At 47.5% G+C, this 16486-nt stretch overlaps 1 protein-coding gene across 2 annotated transcripts; it reads left to right on the forward strand.

Annotated features, from left to right (window-relative positions):
• The first annotated feature begins 821 nt into the window (after window positions 1-821).
• On the forward strand, window positions 822-16173 carry Elk4 (ETS transcription factor ELK4). 2 transcript variants are annotated; one of them, XM_048357079.1, is made up of 6 exons: window positions 822-1162; window positions 3883-4024; window positions 8750-8965; window positions 10094-10972; window positions 11703-11819; window positions 14044-16173. In XM_048357079.1, the coding sequence occupies exons 3-6, from the start codon at window positions 8759-8761 to the stop codon at window positions 14140-14142; spliced, it is 1302 nt and encodes a 433-aa protein (XP_048213036.1). In that variant the 5' UTR covers window positions 822-1162; window positions 3883-4024; window positions 8750-8758; the 3' UTR covers window positions 14143-16173. The 2 variants fall into 2 exon arrangements, with proteins under 2 accessions (XP_048213036.1, XP_048213037.1); XM_048357080.1 differs by lacking the exon at window positions 10094-10972.
• The last annotated feature ends 313 nt before the right edge of the window (window positions 16174-16486 follow it).

Below are 16486 nucleotides of genomic sequence, written 5' to 3' on the forward strand. Positions count from 1 at the left end.
CCCTAAGTTCAAGCCTCAGGACTGGCAAAAAACAAAACAAAACAAAGGGGCAACGCTAAGGCTTTGAGTTCAAATGCAGCACAGCACCAACACATACCTGTGCATGTATGTGCACGAGGGCAGGTGTGCACACATCATATTGAGAAATTGTGTCCTAGGGACTCACCTGTGATACAGGTGGTTTATGTACCTGATCCCCTTTAATGATTACAGCTTTGGATCCTGCTCTCTCATTCTATCCAGATGGCGAACTCGTGGAGGGGTTCACAATGTCGCGGAGGGCTCTGGAAACTCGCAAGGGGGTGCAGCAGCCACCGGCTTCCAGGTTACCTCCAACTTCAGGGCAGGCTTTTCGCACCCTAGCAGTGCGGCCACTTGTCACGGTGTGGGTTGGGGATCAAGTGACGCCGGCGGTGACAGCGAGCTCGGCCGCGCGGGGTTGCACTTGGGCCGAGGGAGCATACGAGCCGCCCCGGCCTCGCGGCCACCCGGAGTTCCAGGGGTGCTGGAACCCTCGACACCCTGGCAGCCCCCCGCCCCCGGCCTGGCTTAGATCCCTGCGGGTTCCCCACAGGCAGGCGAGCGGCCCCAGGGCTACGGTGACCAGTGGGGCTCCAGGGGGCGCCCTCGCTACGCGCACGCCCGAACCCCAGGATCGCCCTCCCCCGCCCCCAAATTACCCGGGACCGGCAGCGGCCGCCGCCCACAGCGCCCCAGGGGGTCGCGGCCCCGCCTTCCCAGCCCCCGGAAGTGACGTCGGATACGACTGCGTCAGGGTGGGGCCCCAGAACAGCCGGGGGGGGGGTGCGGGGGGTTTCGCGAGTGGCGGCGGTCCGGGAGCAGCAGACAGGCCGGGCCACCGCGAGGAACGCCCCGAGCGCGCGCCCGGCGGGTAGCGGTCCGGGGACCCGCGCTGCTTCCACCACTGCCGCCGCCGCCGCGTGCGGGGGTGGAGGAGGGGGGAAGGCGAGGAACCGCGGCAGCCGTGCGGTGGCGGGAGATGCGGCCGGCCGCAGGCACTCGGCGGGCTCGGCTCAGCCACCGCCGCCTTCCCCGGCCCCGTCGCGCGGGTCGCCGCGGCTACCACGCCGACTTCGAGTTGCCAGCGTGAGCAGCCTCGCCTTCGAGGCGGAGACTGAGAGGAAGCCCCGCACGCGGTCCGGTGAGCCATCCGCCCGCGCCCCCATCGGGGTGTCGCGCCGCACCCCCTCCGGCCGGGAGCGGCTGCGGGGGCGAGCGGGGAGCGTGGGGGGGGAAATCTGAGGCACAACAGGAAGTGCGCGCGCCGCCGCGGGGCGGGGCTTAGGCGCTCTGCGTGTGGCCACGCCCCTCCGGCCCGCCGCCCACGCCACGCCCACTCCCCCGCCGCCCACGCGGCCGCCCCCGCCGCCCCACCCCGGGCGCAGGTGGCCCGGCTCCTCGAGTCCCGCGTGGGTCCCCGGGCGAAGGTGGCCGCGGGTTGTGCGGCGTGGGCGGGGACCACGGGGCGCCCGCGACGCCCGGGGGCTCCGTGTCGCCCGCCACAGGAAGTCGGAAAATGAAAGTGCAGTGACTGGGCTGCGGCCCGGGCCGCGGGCGGACTTTGATCTCCCGGGGGCGCGCCGAGCTCGCGGCGGGGCCGGCGGATCTCCTCCTCCGCTTCCCCCCGCGCCGCGCCCCCCGTACTTCCCGCGCACTGCGCCCCGGCGCCGGGCCCGGGGGACTGCCCCAGTCCTAGTAAGAGCCCTGGGCAAGAGCTTTTGGGGGGCCCGGGAGGGAGGGCGGGGGGGGGCAGGGGCGGATGTGAAACCGGCATGGGCCGCGGATAATGGGGCGTCGCCGAAGCCAGTCGCCCACCTAGACGCAGCGCGCTTTATTATCGGGTGAGGTCGCTGTCTGGAGCGTTGCCACCCCGGGGGTGGGTCCCGCGGGCCCCCCCTCTCCCTCCTCCCTCGCCCCCACGGCTGGGAAGAAAACAGGAGCACGCAACCCGATGCTTCTTCGGGGTTCGCAGCTGGCAGTGAGCGGTGGTTGGGTTAAAATGCAGTGTGATTCAGTTTTCCACCTTTGGAGATCTCTCTCTCTCCCTCCCTCCTCCTTCCTCTCTCTCTCTCTCCCTCTCCTCCCCCCCTCTCTCTCTGTTCACTGCCAGAGCCCGGCCCGGGGTACACACTCACGCACTCCGGGAGACACCGTCCTTTAGCGTTAGGTAATCTGCGTGTGGGGTGCAGTCAGTGACAGGGTGCTTGCAGGAAGCCCTAGTTTGATACCTGACACAAAAAGGAAAAAAGAAAAGTGTACAGTTACTATTCTTGCAGAGTTACACCTTTTTTTAAAATTCTGTTTGGGTTTGAATTTAGGGCTTCCTGTTTGCTAGGCAGCTGCTGTACAACTTGACTCCCTCGCCCCCCCCCCCCCCCCCCCCGCGCCAGACGGGACGTGTGTCTGGGGTACCAACTTTTTACACAGAAGAATTTTGGATCTTTTTAGCTACTTCCTGAAAACTGTTTCAGCCGTGGGGGCCCAGCAGGAACTGGGCTGTGTGTTATAAACATGTTTGAAGTGTGGAAACGGTTTATCTAATAGAGTCCATTCCCCAATTACTTTATTTCAACAGGATTTCCTCTTTTTTTTTTTTTTTTTTTCTGTAATCAAACCAGGGTCTATAGTATGCAAGAAAGCCATCTATTGCTGACTAGTCTCTCACCCCCCACCGCACCAGTTTAGCACCGGGATTGAACTTTCTTGAAGTGTTAAGGTAGTATTTTCTTCAGCATTTAATCCAAAATGAGATTTTTCTCATTTGTTTAGTCTCAGTACTTACCTTGGGCTGATCTCAAACTCAGGGTCCTTCCTGCCTCAGGCTTCTGATTACTGGGATTACAGGCATGTACCACCATGCTCACTGTTTTTCTCACTTTTTTCCTCTTACTTGTAACAAGAATAAAAATATTTTTGACTCCTCAGTTCATGCCTGTAATTCTTAACATCTTCAGAAGTTATTTTTTCCTTTAGTTCTCTTTTATGGCTGAGAAAGTCTTTGAGATTCATAATTAATAACACACTTGTAGGAACTAAATGAGCAGTTTCTATTTAACCATAAATCTGGGAGTTTGCCAATTTTTCTTTCTTTGCTTTTTTGTGATGGTACTGGGGCTTCAGCTCAGGGCCTGGGCTCTGCTCTATCTTGTTCAGGCTGGTGCTCTACCACTTTAGCCACAGCTCTACTTCCATCACCAGTTTTATTATTCTAAGAATAACTTGATATTAAAATTGAATAAGGGGTTGAAAATGTAGCTTAGATTTAGAGATGTTGAGTGTATGTAAGATCTTGGGTTTGATCTCTGACACCACACACACAAACGTTTTTTTAATTCGTAAGATACTGTTTTAAGAGCCAGGCACCAATAGCCCATGCCTTGATAACCCTAGTACTCAGAAAGCTGAGCCTGGCAGAATTGGTTCAAAGCCATACTGGACAGAAAACTGAGAGACTTCATGTCTGAAATAAAACAGCAAAAATAATGGACTGAAAATGTGACACTGCTAACCAAGCAAGCTGAGCAAGCACCAGACATCTGGTTCTGGAAATAAATGTATAAAGTATTCACTGAAGATGTCCATTCTTCTGTTAAGTTTTTGGTGGGTTTTTTTTTTTTTTTTTGCCAGTCCTGGGGCTTGAACTCAAGGCCTGAGCACTGTCCCTGGCTTCTTTTTGCTCCAGGCTAGCACTCTACCACTTGAGCCACAGCGCCACTTCTGGCTTTTTCTGTATATGTGGTGCTGAGGAATGGAAACCAGGGCTTCATGCATGCGAGGCAAGCACTCCGCCACCCACATTCCCAGCCTCCAATTTCTAGTACTTCAATTCCAAACCATAATGCCCTTTTGTTTTCCTCTCAGCCACCTTCTGTCCTGGACATGCTTATGTACAGGAGCGTTGTCATTTACCACAGGGCTTCGCTTCTGTCCCAAGGTATCCAGCACCTTGCCAGCATCTGACTCCACACACCAAACTCCCGTAGTCCAGAGGGAAAGGCAGAAGGTAAGCCTTCACACCTTGGGGTATTCCTATAATTTTAGAAATCTTCTCTGTTCAGGATGACTCTTACATGCTCCTTGGGGAGATGTTAATGCCTCACTAATGACTTTGTGGTTGTATCATTTGGCCAATTTAAGCCTGGAAGGCTGAAACACAATAGATTTAAAGAGTCCAGGATTTGGGTCTTAGAATTTTTCCTAAAACAAATGGAAATATAAGCACTACCTCTGTTTAGACTTCCAGTTCTCTGCTTGTCTCTTCTTCCCTCATCATGTCTCTAACATGTACATCCCTGCCTCTACCCCCATAAGCATTCTTTTTTTTTTTCCTTGAGATGATTGGGCTGGTGGGGATCTTGTGATATAGTCTAGGTTGGCCTCTTGAGTGGTAGAATTACAGAGGTATATCATTATATCTATAAGCATGCTTTTGTTTTTTTGTTGGTGGTGGGGCTTGAACTCAGGTCTTGGGTGCTGTCCTGACCTCTTTTGCTCAAGGTTAGTGCTCTTTGAGCCACAACTTCACTTCCAGTTTTCTGATGGTTAATTGGAGAGGAGATTATCTTGGACTTTCTTGCCTGGGTTGGCTTTGAACCGTGATCCTCAGATACCAGCCTCCTGAGTAACTAGGATTATAGACATGAGCCGCCCTTAAATATTCTTTTTTTGGGGGCTGGGGATATAGCCTAGTGGCAAGAGTGCCTGCCTCGGTATACCCGAGGCCCTAGGTTCGATTCCCCAGCACCACATATACAGAAAACGGCCAGAAGCGGCGCTGTGGCTCAAGTGGCAGAGTGCTAGCCTTGAGCGGGAAGAAGCCAGGGACAGTGCTCAGGCCCTGAGTCCAAGCCCCAGGACTGGAAAAAAAAAAAAAAAAAAGAATATTTTTATTTATTTTTTATTTTTTTGGCCCCCAGGACTGGAAAAAAAAAAAAAAAGAATATTTTTATTTATTTTTTATTTTTTTGGCCAGTCCTGGGCCTTGGACTCAGGGCCTAAGCACTGTCCCTGGCTTCTTCCCGCTCAAGGCTAGCACTCTGCCACTTGAGCCACAGCGCCACTTCTGGCCGTTTTCTGTATATGTGGTGCTGGGGAATCGAACCCAGGGCCTCATGTATAGGAGGCAAGCACTCTTGCCACTAGGCTATATCCCCAGCCCACCATTAAATATTCTTGATATAAAGGTGATATTTGCCAATGTGGAAATATATGAGTTTTTGGCCAAGCTCATATTGGGAGTCATTTTAGCAGACTTAGACTAGCAAATGACTTACATGGGGAAACTGTGTTTACAAAGTAACTTTCCTTGCTTGAATAAGCATCATCAGAAAAATGGTCTGTGTGGTACAGGCATGCATGGCAAAAGATTCTCCTTCTCCTGACATACTTAGTAGATACAGTAACCAACGATTGTAGCCAAGGGCTGGTGGTGCATACCTGCAATCCTAACTGCTTAGGAGGCTGAGATTGGAAGAGTTGAGGTCAAGCTGGATGTTACCCAAGTGGTAGAGCACCATCAAAGTAAGCAAACTGAGCAAGTATGAGACTCCCAGTTAAGTAAAACCTTACTGGCAAAAGTAAGTAAGTAAACAAATCACTGAGTAACCCAGCATAAGTGAGGCTATGGGAAACTGATTGCTATTGGGCATGGCTATTTAGCATTAGGGAAGCTTTTCATTTATGCATGACTACCACATTGTATCCAGCAAGTGTGTGATCACCTAGCAAGGTAAATGCAGGGAAAGAAGGTTTCCTTGATGAACAGAGGGTGTGAGTAATGAAGGAGGCTTGTACTCATGGCCTTGGCGTCTCCATGAGTTCTGTTTCCTTTCCCATCTTTAACTGTTTTCTCATCTCTGCTTCGGGATGATAGCATCTCTGTATAACCAGCTTCAAGGTGCTAACTGTGAAGATTCCTTGAGGACATTGCATGTGTCCAAGGAAAGGTATAGTTAGAAACCCAGGCATTGTCTAGTCAACCCAAAAGGATTCCATCCTCCGTGTTGTTAGAATTAGTCTTCTTAGGCCTAACTTTTTTTTTTTTTTTAATTTTTAAATTTTTTTTTTTTTTTTGGCCAGTCCTGGGCCTTGGACTCAGGGACTGAGCACTGTCCCTGGCTTCTTCCCGCTCAAGGCTAGCACTCTGCCGCTTGAGCCACAGCGCCGCTTCTGGCCGTTTTTTCTGTATATGTGGTGCTGGGGAATCGAACCTAGGGCCTCGTGTATCCGAGGCAGGCACTCTTGCCACTAGGCTATATCCCCAGCCCCTAGGCCTAACTTTTATAATGTTTGTAGTGTTAGGTTTGTTTGCTTTAAACATCTTTATTGATATGTAATTTACATGCCATGAAATGTACCTGCCTAGAGTGTACAGTTCAGTGATTTTTACTATGATTGTGGAGTTGCACAGCCCCAGAAGAAACATCTGTAATGTCCTGCACCTATAATCCCAGTGCCTAGGAGGCCGAGGCGGGGGGATCTGGAGATCCGTTTTCTTCTTGTAGCTTTCCTAGTAGTTACGACCTGGTTTCTTATGTGGCTTGACTTTCATTTCCCTAATAATGACGTTAAGTATCTCTTCATGTGCTTATAGACTATATACATTCTTTGGAGAAATGACTTCATATTTGTTGCCTAATTTTTTTTCTTTCTTCCTTTTTAAAATTTCTGGTTCTGGGAGTTGAACCTAGGACCTTGCACTTTACCACTTGAGCTATTTCCTTAGCCCTTTTGTTTTAATATTTTGTTGGAGATAGGGTCTTGCGACCTTTTGCCTGGGTAGGCCTCCAGTTCAAACTCTTGATCTTTTTACTTCTACCTGTCTGGGAGCCTTTGCCACATGATTGTGTGTCTCCTTCCTTCCTCCCTCCCTCCCTCCCTCCTTTCCTCCCTCCCTACTTTACTTGAGACAGTTTGGTCATATATTCCAAGTATTTGAACTCGTGTTCTTTCTCCTCCAGTGCTGGGATTATAGGCATGTACCGTCACACCTGGTTTAAATTTTTCTTTTTTTAAATTGTGAATGTTATTTTTATGTTTTTGTTGGTTAAAGTTTCTGTTTGTTTCTGGTTTTGTGTGCTGTGGATCACACCCAGGGCTATGCGGGAGGATGAAACCAGCTGGAATAGGAGGAGATTATTCACTCCACGTCAGCCGCCAGGCTACCCTGAGACAAACTTCTGGGCCAACAAATAAAACAGGGTTAGCTGAGTGCTGGTGGCTCATACCTGTAATCCTGGCTTACTCAGGAGGCTGAGATCTAAGGATGGTGGTTTGATGCCAAGCCCAGGCAAGAAAGTCTGGGAGGGGGAGGGGGGTATGAGGGACAAGGTAACAAACAGTACAAGAAATGTATCCAATGCCTAACGTATGAAACTGTAACCCCTCTGTACATCAGTTTTATAATAAAAACTTAAAAAAAAAAGTCTGGGAGACTCTTATCTCCAGTTAACTACCAGAAAACCAGAAGTGGCGCTGTGGGTCAAAGTGATAGACTTGAGCAGAATAGCTCAGGTCCTGTATTCAAGCTCCATAAACAAAAACTAGGTTATTTACATAGATGCTAGAATTGTGGTCTTCTGAGAGAATGTAGCAGTGATATTTTAAGGTAAAATTTAATAACTTACATTTTTTTTCGGGGGGGAGGGTCAGTTGTGGGGCTTGGGTACTGTCCCTGAGCCTCTTTGTGACCAAGGCCACAGCGCCACTTCCAGTTTTTGAGTGGTTAATTAGAGCTAAGAGTTTCATGGGGACTTTTCTGCCTGGGCTGGCTTTGAACTGTGATCCTCAGATCTCAGCCTCCTGAGTAGCTAGGACTACAGGTGTGAGCCACCAATGCCTGGCTAGCTTATGTGCTTGATAGACAACCTTCTTTCTGTCTGTTCCTATTATTTTTGAACTAGTTTTTGTCTCCTTGCAAGTTGCTTAAGACTTTTTTTCCCATCCTGTTCTGGGAATCAAACCCACAGCCTCAAACTTGCTAAGCAAGTGCTTGCATGGCAACTGGGCCATGCTTAAGAGGTTGATTGGGGGGGTGTGTGTGTGGCAGTACTGGAGTATTTGAACTCAGGACCTCATGCTTTCTCTAAGCTTTGCTTGCTCAGCTGGTGCTCTACCACAGGAAGTCCTGCTTTTTGCTTGTTATTTTAGAGACAGAGTCTCACAGACTTTTTCTGCATAGGTGGCCTCCACCTTTGATCCAAGCGATCTTGATCTCCTGAATAGCTAGGATTACAGATGTGAGCTGTCAGTGCCTATAAATGCTTAAGCCTTTTTAAACAGCATGCGTGCTTAACAGTTTGGATTGTGGATCCACATTGCCTGGGCTTACTTAGCTTCATATGTTACATGATGATTTGGGGGCAAGTTTCTTTTTTTTTTTTGCCAGTCCTGGACCTTGGACTCAGGGCCTGAGCACTGTCCCTGGCTTCTTTTTGCTCAAAGCTAGCACTCTGCCACTTGAGCCACAGTGCCACTTCTGGCCATTTTCTATATATGTGGGGCTGGGGAATCGAACCCAGGGCTTCATGTATACAAGACAAGCGCTTTTGCCACTAGGCCATATTCCCAGCCCCTGGGGGCAAGTTTCTTAACCCTCTGATTAGTCTACTTTTCCTCATATGTAAAATGATGCAGAAGTACCTAACTTATGTGAGCGGTGTGGATGTGAAATAACTTTGCATATCAAGAGCACATGCAGTGTTAAAGAAACACATCTGCGTTCTTTCAGCCCATTGCTATGGACAGCGCCATTACCCTTTGGCAGTTCCTCCTCCAGCTCCTGCAGGAGCCTCAGAACAAGCACATGATCTGCTGGACCTCAGACAATGGGGAGTTCAAGCTTCTGCAGGCAGAAGAGGTAGCTCGGCTCTGGGGCATTCGCAAGAACAAGCCCAACATGAATTACGACAAACTCAGCCGCGCTCTCAGATACTACTACGTGAAGGTAATGCACAGCCCGGGCTTGAGTCTGTGGAGAGCCTCAAAACCAAGAGTGCTTCCTTCGTTTCTCTAGAGATTATGGGTATTGCTGTCTTGATTGTTTTATAGTTTCAGCAATGTGTAATGTGAAGTGTCTCAGCTATATGTCTATTAATTTTTACTCAGTAACATTCTCATTATACATTATTTCTGGCTGAGCTGTCTTTAAAATAAAAAGCACAGGATTGGAATGTGAAAAATAAAATAGGTTTTTTTTTAAGGATAAATATTCTCATGTAGGTTGTAATTTATTTGAAAAATTGTTACACATAGTTTTTTTTTTAGCTTTTAATTTTAGTTTTAATCTAGGGAACATATATTAATATCTTAAAGAATAACTGTTAGCAGAATTGATTCCTTAGTTAAAATTTTATATATTTACTATGCTATTTTGAATACTTTCTTGGGCACTGAGTTAAAACAGGCTAGACTTAGTATAAGAAGCTGAGGGGCTGGGAATGTGGCTTACTGGTAGAGTGCTTGCCGAGCATGCATGAAGCCCTGGGTTCAACTCCTCAGTACCACATAAGCAGAAAAAGCTGGAAGTAGCGCTGTGGCGCAAGTGGTAGAATGCTAGCCTTGAGCAAAAGAAGCTCAGGGATAGTGCCCAGGCCCTGAGTTCAAGCCCCCGGACTGACACACACACACACACACACACACACACACACACACACACACACACAAAAGCTGAACATGTTTCCTTTTTCCTTTAAGTTGATCTTACCAGCTTTCTCTGAAAGAAGTAGCAAGCTCACAGATGTCATGTTGAAATTCCTTTCTGCTCACTCAGGATGCTTATGGCTCGTGCCTTTGGACTTACTTGTTATAGCAGTCCACTGGGTTCTGACTTTATAATAAGTCCATTTGGGAAGGTCACACAATTAACAATCGCTCAACTTTTATGCCGTGAAACTTTTAACTTCTCCACATAAACAAGGACTGTTTGGTGTGGCTAGGTCGATGTTGAAGATCGTGAAGCTTGGCAGTGAGCTGTGTCCGCTTCTCAGATAGCTTCACTAGGTCAGCCTTTTCATTAGCTGTGGGATGTAAGTTGACAAGAAAGTATAAGAATGCTTATTTTCTTTACCTACAGAATATTATTAAAAAAGTGAATGGTCAGAAGTTTGTGTACAAGTTTGTCTCTTACCCAGAGATTTTGAAAATGGATCCAATGGCAGTGGGCAGGATGGAGGGAGACTGTGACCCTCCAAACCCCAGTGAAGTCAGCGGCAGCGGCTCCAAAGAGGCGGAGAACGGAGGGAGAGAGCGAGCAGCACCTCAGCCCGGCGCCAAGGCCTCGAGCCGCAATGACTACATCCACTCCGGCTTGTATTCTTCATTCACTCTCAACTCACTGAACACCGCCAACAAGAAGCTTTTCAAGTCTATAAAGATGGAGAATCCAGCCGAGAAACTGGCCGAGAGAAAAGCTCAGGAGCCATCACCATCGGTCATCAGATTTGTAACCACACCTTCCAAAAAGCCGCCCGTGGAACCTGTTGCTGTCGCCATCTCATCTGGGCCCAGTATTTCCCCGTCTTCTGAAGAAACCATCCAAGCATTAGAGACCTTGGTTTCTCCGAAGCTGCCTTCCTTGGAAGCCTCAACTTCTGTATCCAGTGTCGCTTCCACTTTCACCCCCACACCTCCTGCTCCGTCCTTACCCCTTTCTTTGAAGGAGCCTTCTAGAACACCTTCTCCACCACTGAGCTCCAACCCAGACATTGATACAGACATTGCATCATTGGCTTCTCAGCCAATGGAACTTCCAGAGAACTTGTCACTGGAGTCTAAAAACGAGGACTCGGTTTTGCCAGAAAAGGACAAAACAAATAGCTCCTCAAGGTCCAAAAAACCCAAAGGGTTAGAACTGGCACCCACTCTTGTGATCACAGGCAGTGACCCGAGCCCACTGGGCATATTAAGCCCTTCTCTCCCTACGGCTTCTCTCACACCAGCACTTTTTTCTCAGGTAGCTTGTGCCTCCTTTCTAGTGCGGACATTGGCATTTATTCGCCTTTTAAAACAAACCTATCATTTCCATCTTCAAGCGTGCTTTCTGTTCCTTAGGTTTGTCTTAAAAGGGTTCTAGATAAACCCAGTCCCTCACCTCAGTTAGCACGGCCAGAATGGAAGGTCTGGGGTACTGGCTTTTTAAAGATTCTTTGTTTTACATGTAAATACTTGGTTTCAGATTTTCTACTTCCTCCAAAAGAAAGTATTTCTTCCTCCCCTCCTCATAAAACTTAGTATCTTATGAGAACATAGTAGGCACTGAGAAGGGTAGGAAGGGATGGGTGTGGTGTGGAGTCTCAAGTCTGTTTAGTTATATCTGGGCTTTATTAACTTGCTCATCCTGTAGAACATTTTACTAGATCACTCCCAGAGCATCTCATTATTAAAGGATTGTGTTGTTGACTTAGTTACCCATTATGCCTCTCTCTATACCTGAATCCCGGTTGCTATTTGCCACACAAGTTGAGTTGAAAAGTGGTTATTTCAACCTTTATCCTCATTAAGTTCTACAAATGACTTTTGAAATTTTCATCAACGTGAAATTTCAGACTTAGAGACGTTTGGAGTAGAGAACTGCACAGTGTTTGGGTTGGATTTAGGCACAGGTTTGTTTGCAGCGTGTGGGGTGCTGCAGGGATGTCACCCAGGCCCTGCTCTCATCCCGTGGCTCTCGTCTTGTGTTGCAGACACCTATCCTACTGACCCCAAGCCCTCTGCTCTCCAGCATCCACTTCTGGACTACGCTCAGCCCGGTGGCTCCCCTGAGTCCTGCCAGACTTCAAGGTGCTAACACGCTTTTCCAGGTAAATGCCATCAAAGCCTCTCCCTCGTAGTTAGGGGTGCTAGATGAAGAAACAAAGCAGTGGCCACTGTTTGGAATAGTCCTCGTTCAGCTCCTACTTAATAAAAGATTAGATTTGAGTTTCCAAGAATTGACTTTTCTGCCGGTTTGTTTATTTTGCTACAGTGGGGCTTGAACCTAGGACTTTGTGCCTGTGAGGCAAATGCTCTACCCCTTGGACTACGCCCTCCATACCTCAAGTGCTTTCCACCCAGCCAAGAGACTGGATGAATATTTGCAAAGTTTACCTTTTCATTGCTTACTATTACACTTGGTTTGGAATTGTTCTGTTTTGAAGTGGATTTTGAGATCACCTAAATTTTTTGTCATTTTAAACACCACACATTGTTTTGTTTGTGTTGTGTGTGTGTATGCGTGTGCACTTGATTCATGTATATGTCTGTGCATATGTACATATACATACAGTTAGCTGTAGTGGTACATGCTTGTGGCCTGAGCCACACAGCGAGACCCCAACTCAAACAATATAAGTGTAGGTATGCTCTCAGTTTACAATGGAATTCTGTCCTTAGGAAGCCAGTATAAATTGGAAATATCATTAAGTAGAAACTATTTAATAACCTAACCAACTGGCCATTATTGCTTATCAACATGGGCCTCTGTATAGTGTTGGATAGTGTTCCTTGTGATTCAGTGATTAACTCAAGGATGTGGCTGTCTGTGGCTGCCCAGCATGAGAAGAGAAGATCGTACTGTGTATTGCTAGTCCAGGAAAATATTAAAATTCAAAGCATGGTTTCTCAAAAATGCTGGCTTTTGCATCATCACAGGTTGGAATAGTCAGGGACTGTCAATATATGTATATGTGTATACAAAAGGGTCCACACTCACAGCCAGCGTTGCTTAATGATGGGGATGTGTTCTGGGAAAGGAGTCGTGTGGTGATTTTGTCGTAGAACCATCATAGTCTATTTGCACAAACCTAGATGTACAGCCTGCTGTGTACCTGGGTGAGTGGTGTCTGAATGTCAGTCACAAGCTGAAATGATGCAGTCAAGAAACAAGCCACGCAAGTCAAGAAATCTGACCTTTTACAGTACAATTTTTTATAAGTGCACTCTAAAATAGCAATTGAAAGTTTACAGTAGCACAGTAAACATATAAACTAGTAGCCTACTTGTTATTCGGTACTAGGTGTAATTTTATATATTCAATTTTTTTTTCTTTTGATAATATTGGTGTGTAAACTCAGGGCCTTGTGGTTGTTCGGGAAGTATGTTATTGCTAAACTCCAATCCTGGCTTTTGCCGGTTATTCTTTGTGGTGTTTGAACTCATGGCTTCATGCTCACTCAGTTTACTTTGTTGATTACTGCTCTACCACTTGATATACCTCCAGCTCTGCTTTTTTTTTTTTTTCTTTCTTTCTTTCTTTTTTTTTTTTTTTTTTGCCAGTCCTGGGACTTGAATTCAGGGCCTGAGCACTGGCTTCTTTCTGCTCAAGGCTAGCACTCTGCCACTTAAGTCACAGTGCCACTTCCGGCTTTTTCTGTTTATGTGGTGCTGAGGAATCGAACCCAGGGCTTCTTGCATGCTAGGTAAGCACTCTACTGCTAAGCCACATTCCCAGCCCCGCTCTCTTGTTTGTTTGTTTTTTTAAATTTCTAAATTACTGGCAGGGAAGAGTGTTGAGAATTTTCTGTGTCTTATTTTTTAATTTCTCATTGCCTCTCTCCAGCAGATAATTGAGTGACAGCACAATCTCAGGCCTTAACTAAAATCCTGATGCTTCCACACAGGGTGATTTCAGAATGCACACAGGGGACCCTTATCTAGATGTGCAACTTGTAACTATTTCTACCATTCTGGATCTCTTTGGGGTTTCAGGATTGGCCTGATAATTGAATAACACTCTGGTACATTCTGTCCCTTACTGAACTTTCTAAAACCTTCAAGGCTAAATGTAAACCTATGAACCTTAGGAGATAACGGACAATATTTCCGCTCCAATGAGGTAGTTTGGAAACTGCTACATTTAATCTTTGGACAAATGACTTTCTGTGTGGTTATCGCATCAAAGTCTCTCATGATGAACAGTAGCAGCCTTTGTCCTGTGAGCCACCGCAGAAGTGTGCCATGTTCTGCCCCCAGGGAGTGTGGTAGGGACAGAAAGTGAAAGTAAGGATTGAGTTACAGTGAAATAACCTGTTTTCTTTTCTCCCTCAGTTTCCTTCTGTACTGAATAGTCATGGACCATTCACTCTCTCTGGCCTGGATGGACCTTCTACTCCTGGTCCATTTTCCCCGGACCTGCAGAAGACATAACATGTGCACTTATGGACAGAACCGAGGAACCGAAGAACAGAGGCGCTCAACCTGGTTGCCTTTGAAGTGAGCAACTGGTTCTGCAGTTCTGATTGTAGACTATTGTGGGTTTTTGCCATTTTCCATCGAGATGCCTTTTATGGGTTCCATTTGACTCAGTGTTGGACTATGTATAAAAATGCCTTAATTGGAGTCCAAACTCCACCTTCCTCTCTTGTTTTCTCTTTTTCTTTCTTTAGAGCTTTGTGCTAAAGTAATTTTGGGTGGGGTTTTGACAGTTGCACTTCGTGAGAATGTTTAAGAACAAAGTTACTCCTCCTGGCTGTCCGGTCTCTTTGTCAGGAAAAAAATTATTATGCTTAGGCTCTTGTGATTTCAAGTAATATTAGTTAAATGACATGGCCACCTATTTAGGGCTAATTATGCTCTGTCAAACAACCGAGTTGTTCATAAGCAGTGGGAGAAAAAGAACCATTCCTGTTTGTACACAGTAAGATGGGGACTCTTGTGTTGAGGACTGTAACGTTAGGTATTCTGTTTATGCCTGTCCAGGGCGGAGCTCTAGCCATGGGTATGGTCTTGTCTGAGCCTGTCAGTAGGGCTTAGGGCTAGTCTGTTTTGACATAGAAGATGGTTAAGGCTTGGCTTTTTACAGTGGTTTTTGGATCATCTGGTGGCTATAGAGGACCCTGCATCTAGCACAGCAACGTGGTATGATTACATAACTGCAAGCAAAGCACGTAAATGATGTGTTTTAGGGAAAGGATGGATCTGGGCTTTGAAAATTGGAAGCATTCCCTACGTAAAAAGTTCTGTTGAATACCTTCAAACATGTGGCGCTTTTCCCAGTTAGAAGAACGCCAGAGTAAAGGAGCCATTCTCTTTGCCGTGCATCGTGCCCTGTGTTCTGCCCTATATTTAACATCTTTTCTTTTAAATCCAAGGCTGGTGAGGTGACTAGGAAGGTAAAGAAGCTGCCCAGTCAGTAGTGAAAGATTCCTCCCAGAGGAGAAGAGGTTTCCCTTGGCACTGCCTACACGGCAGGATCCAGCTGTTGGTATTAGTAGTGAGAACTTGTGATGTCATACCGAGATTGCCCCACGTACAGAATAGAACCATTGGCCATCAATGCCAGGAGCAGGTAGATAGGTTTGATCCCCGCAAACTGCATCGATACCAGTATCACAGTGGAATTGCCTGGAAAATGTGGCTTTCAAGTCCAGGACTCAATGATATGCCTACCCATTGAAGTAGTTTTATTAACCCTATGACCGAATCACGTGAACTCTGTGGAAAGGAGGAGTAAGGACTTAAAGGCTCAAAAGGACACTGCTGTGGACATACCCCATCTTCCACATGTACAGTATTCACTTGAAACGCACTTCTCTACAGTAGAGACGTGGATGCCGCCTCTGCTAACGTTCCGTGGTGGAGAGAGCAGGGCGCTGGGTGCTGCCTTGCGCTCGGCGGTGCTGGGGACCAGCACTGGCTCATTTGAGTCCTCACTTCTCTTCCTAAGACGTGCAATAGTAGTGTGGAAAGGCCGTGTTCCGTGTGACAGGACAGGCACTCTGTGTTATCTCCCCATCTTTCTTAGTTTGCTTCCCCGTTGGCCCCTCAGCTGCACACTTTGTACAGTCAGTCAGCTGTAGTGGTTGACTTAGCCAGATGTTTTAAATTCTGAAAGCACAAAAGTATTTTGCCCTTTTGAGTTAAAGGAGAAAAGCCATCGGTCTGTGTTCACAGATGGTGTTTGATAGCTTACACTCTCAGAACAGAACGGCCTTAGCGCCATGGGCACTGCCATTTCAGCTCTGAGCAACTTCCTAGGAAGCGGTGTTCGAGGTCAGCCGGCCCGTGGCTTTCTGTAAGCCTGTGAGTGCAGTGTCGGAGGTGCGAGGTCTCTCGAGGAGGGGGATCTGCTTGCTTTTTGACAGCAGCCACTCTGGGGAAGTGTGTACCTGTTGTGTGTGTGTGTGTGTGAATGCGTGTGTCCTTCAAGTCATCATTTCCAACTTCGGCATGTGTGTGAGGCAGACCGTTGTATTTGTAGACTACCTCCTCTTTGGAAAAGTCTCAGCTTCCTAGTCTTTGAATGTCTTCAGAATTCTTGGCACCTGTGTGTTCTCTGGAGGCACACACGTACTTGGTGGCTGCCTCTGGTTTGCATGTCCAGTACCCCACCCAGGGTGAATGGTGCTCAGCAGAGGTTTCAGGGGTGTGTGTGTGTGTGTGTGTGTGTGTATGGGTGTATGGGAGGGGATGTATCAGGTAGCCTGGGGTCTGAAGCAGCTTCGGTAACTTCTTACCCTTCCCTCTGCCCTCACCCCTGCCTACTCAGTCA

This window comes from Perognathus longimembris, chromosome 11 (assembly GCF_023159225.1).
Source record: "Perognathus longimembris pacificus isolate PPM17 chromosome 11, ASM2315922v1, whole genome shotgun sequence".
Lineage (NCBI taxonomy): Eukaryota > Metazoa > Chordata > Mammalia > Rodentia > Heteromyidae > Perognathus > Perognathus longimembris.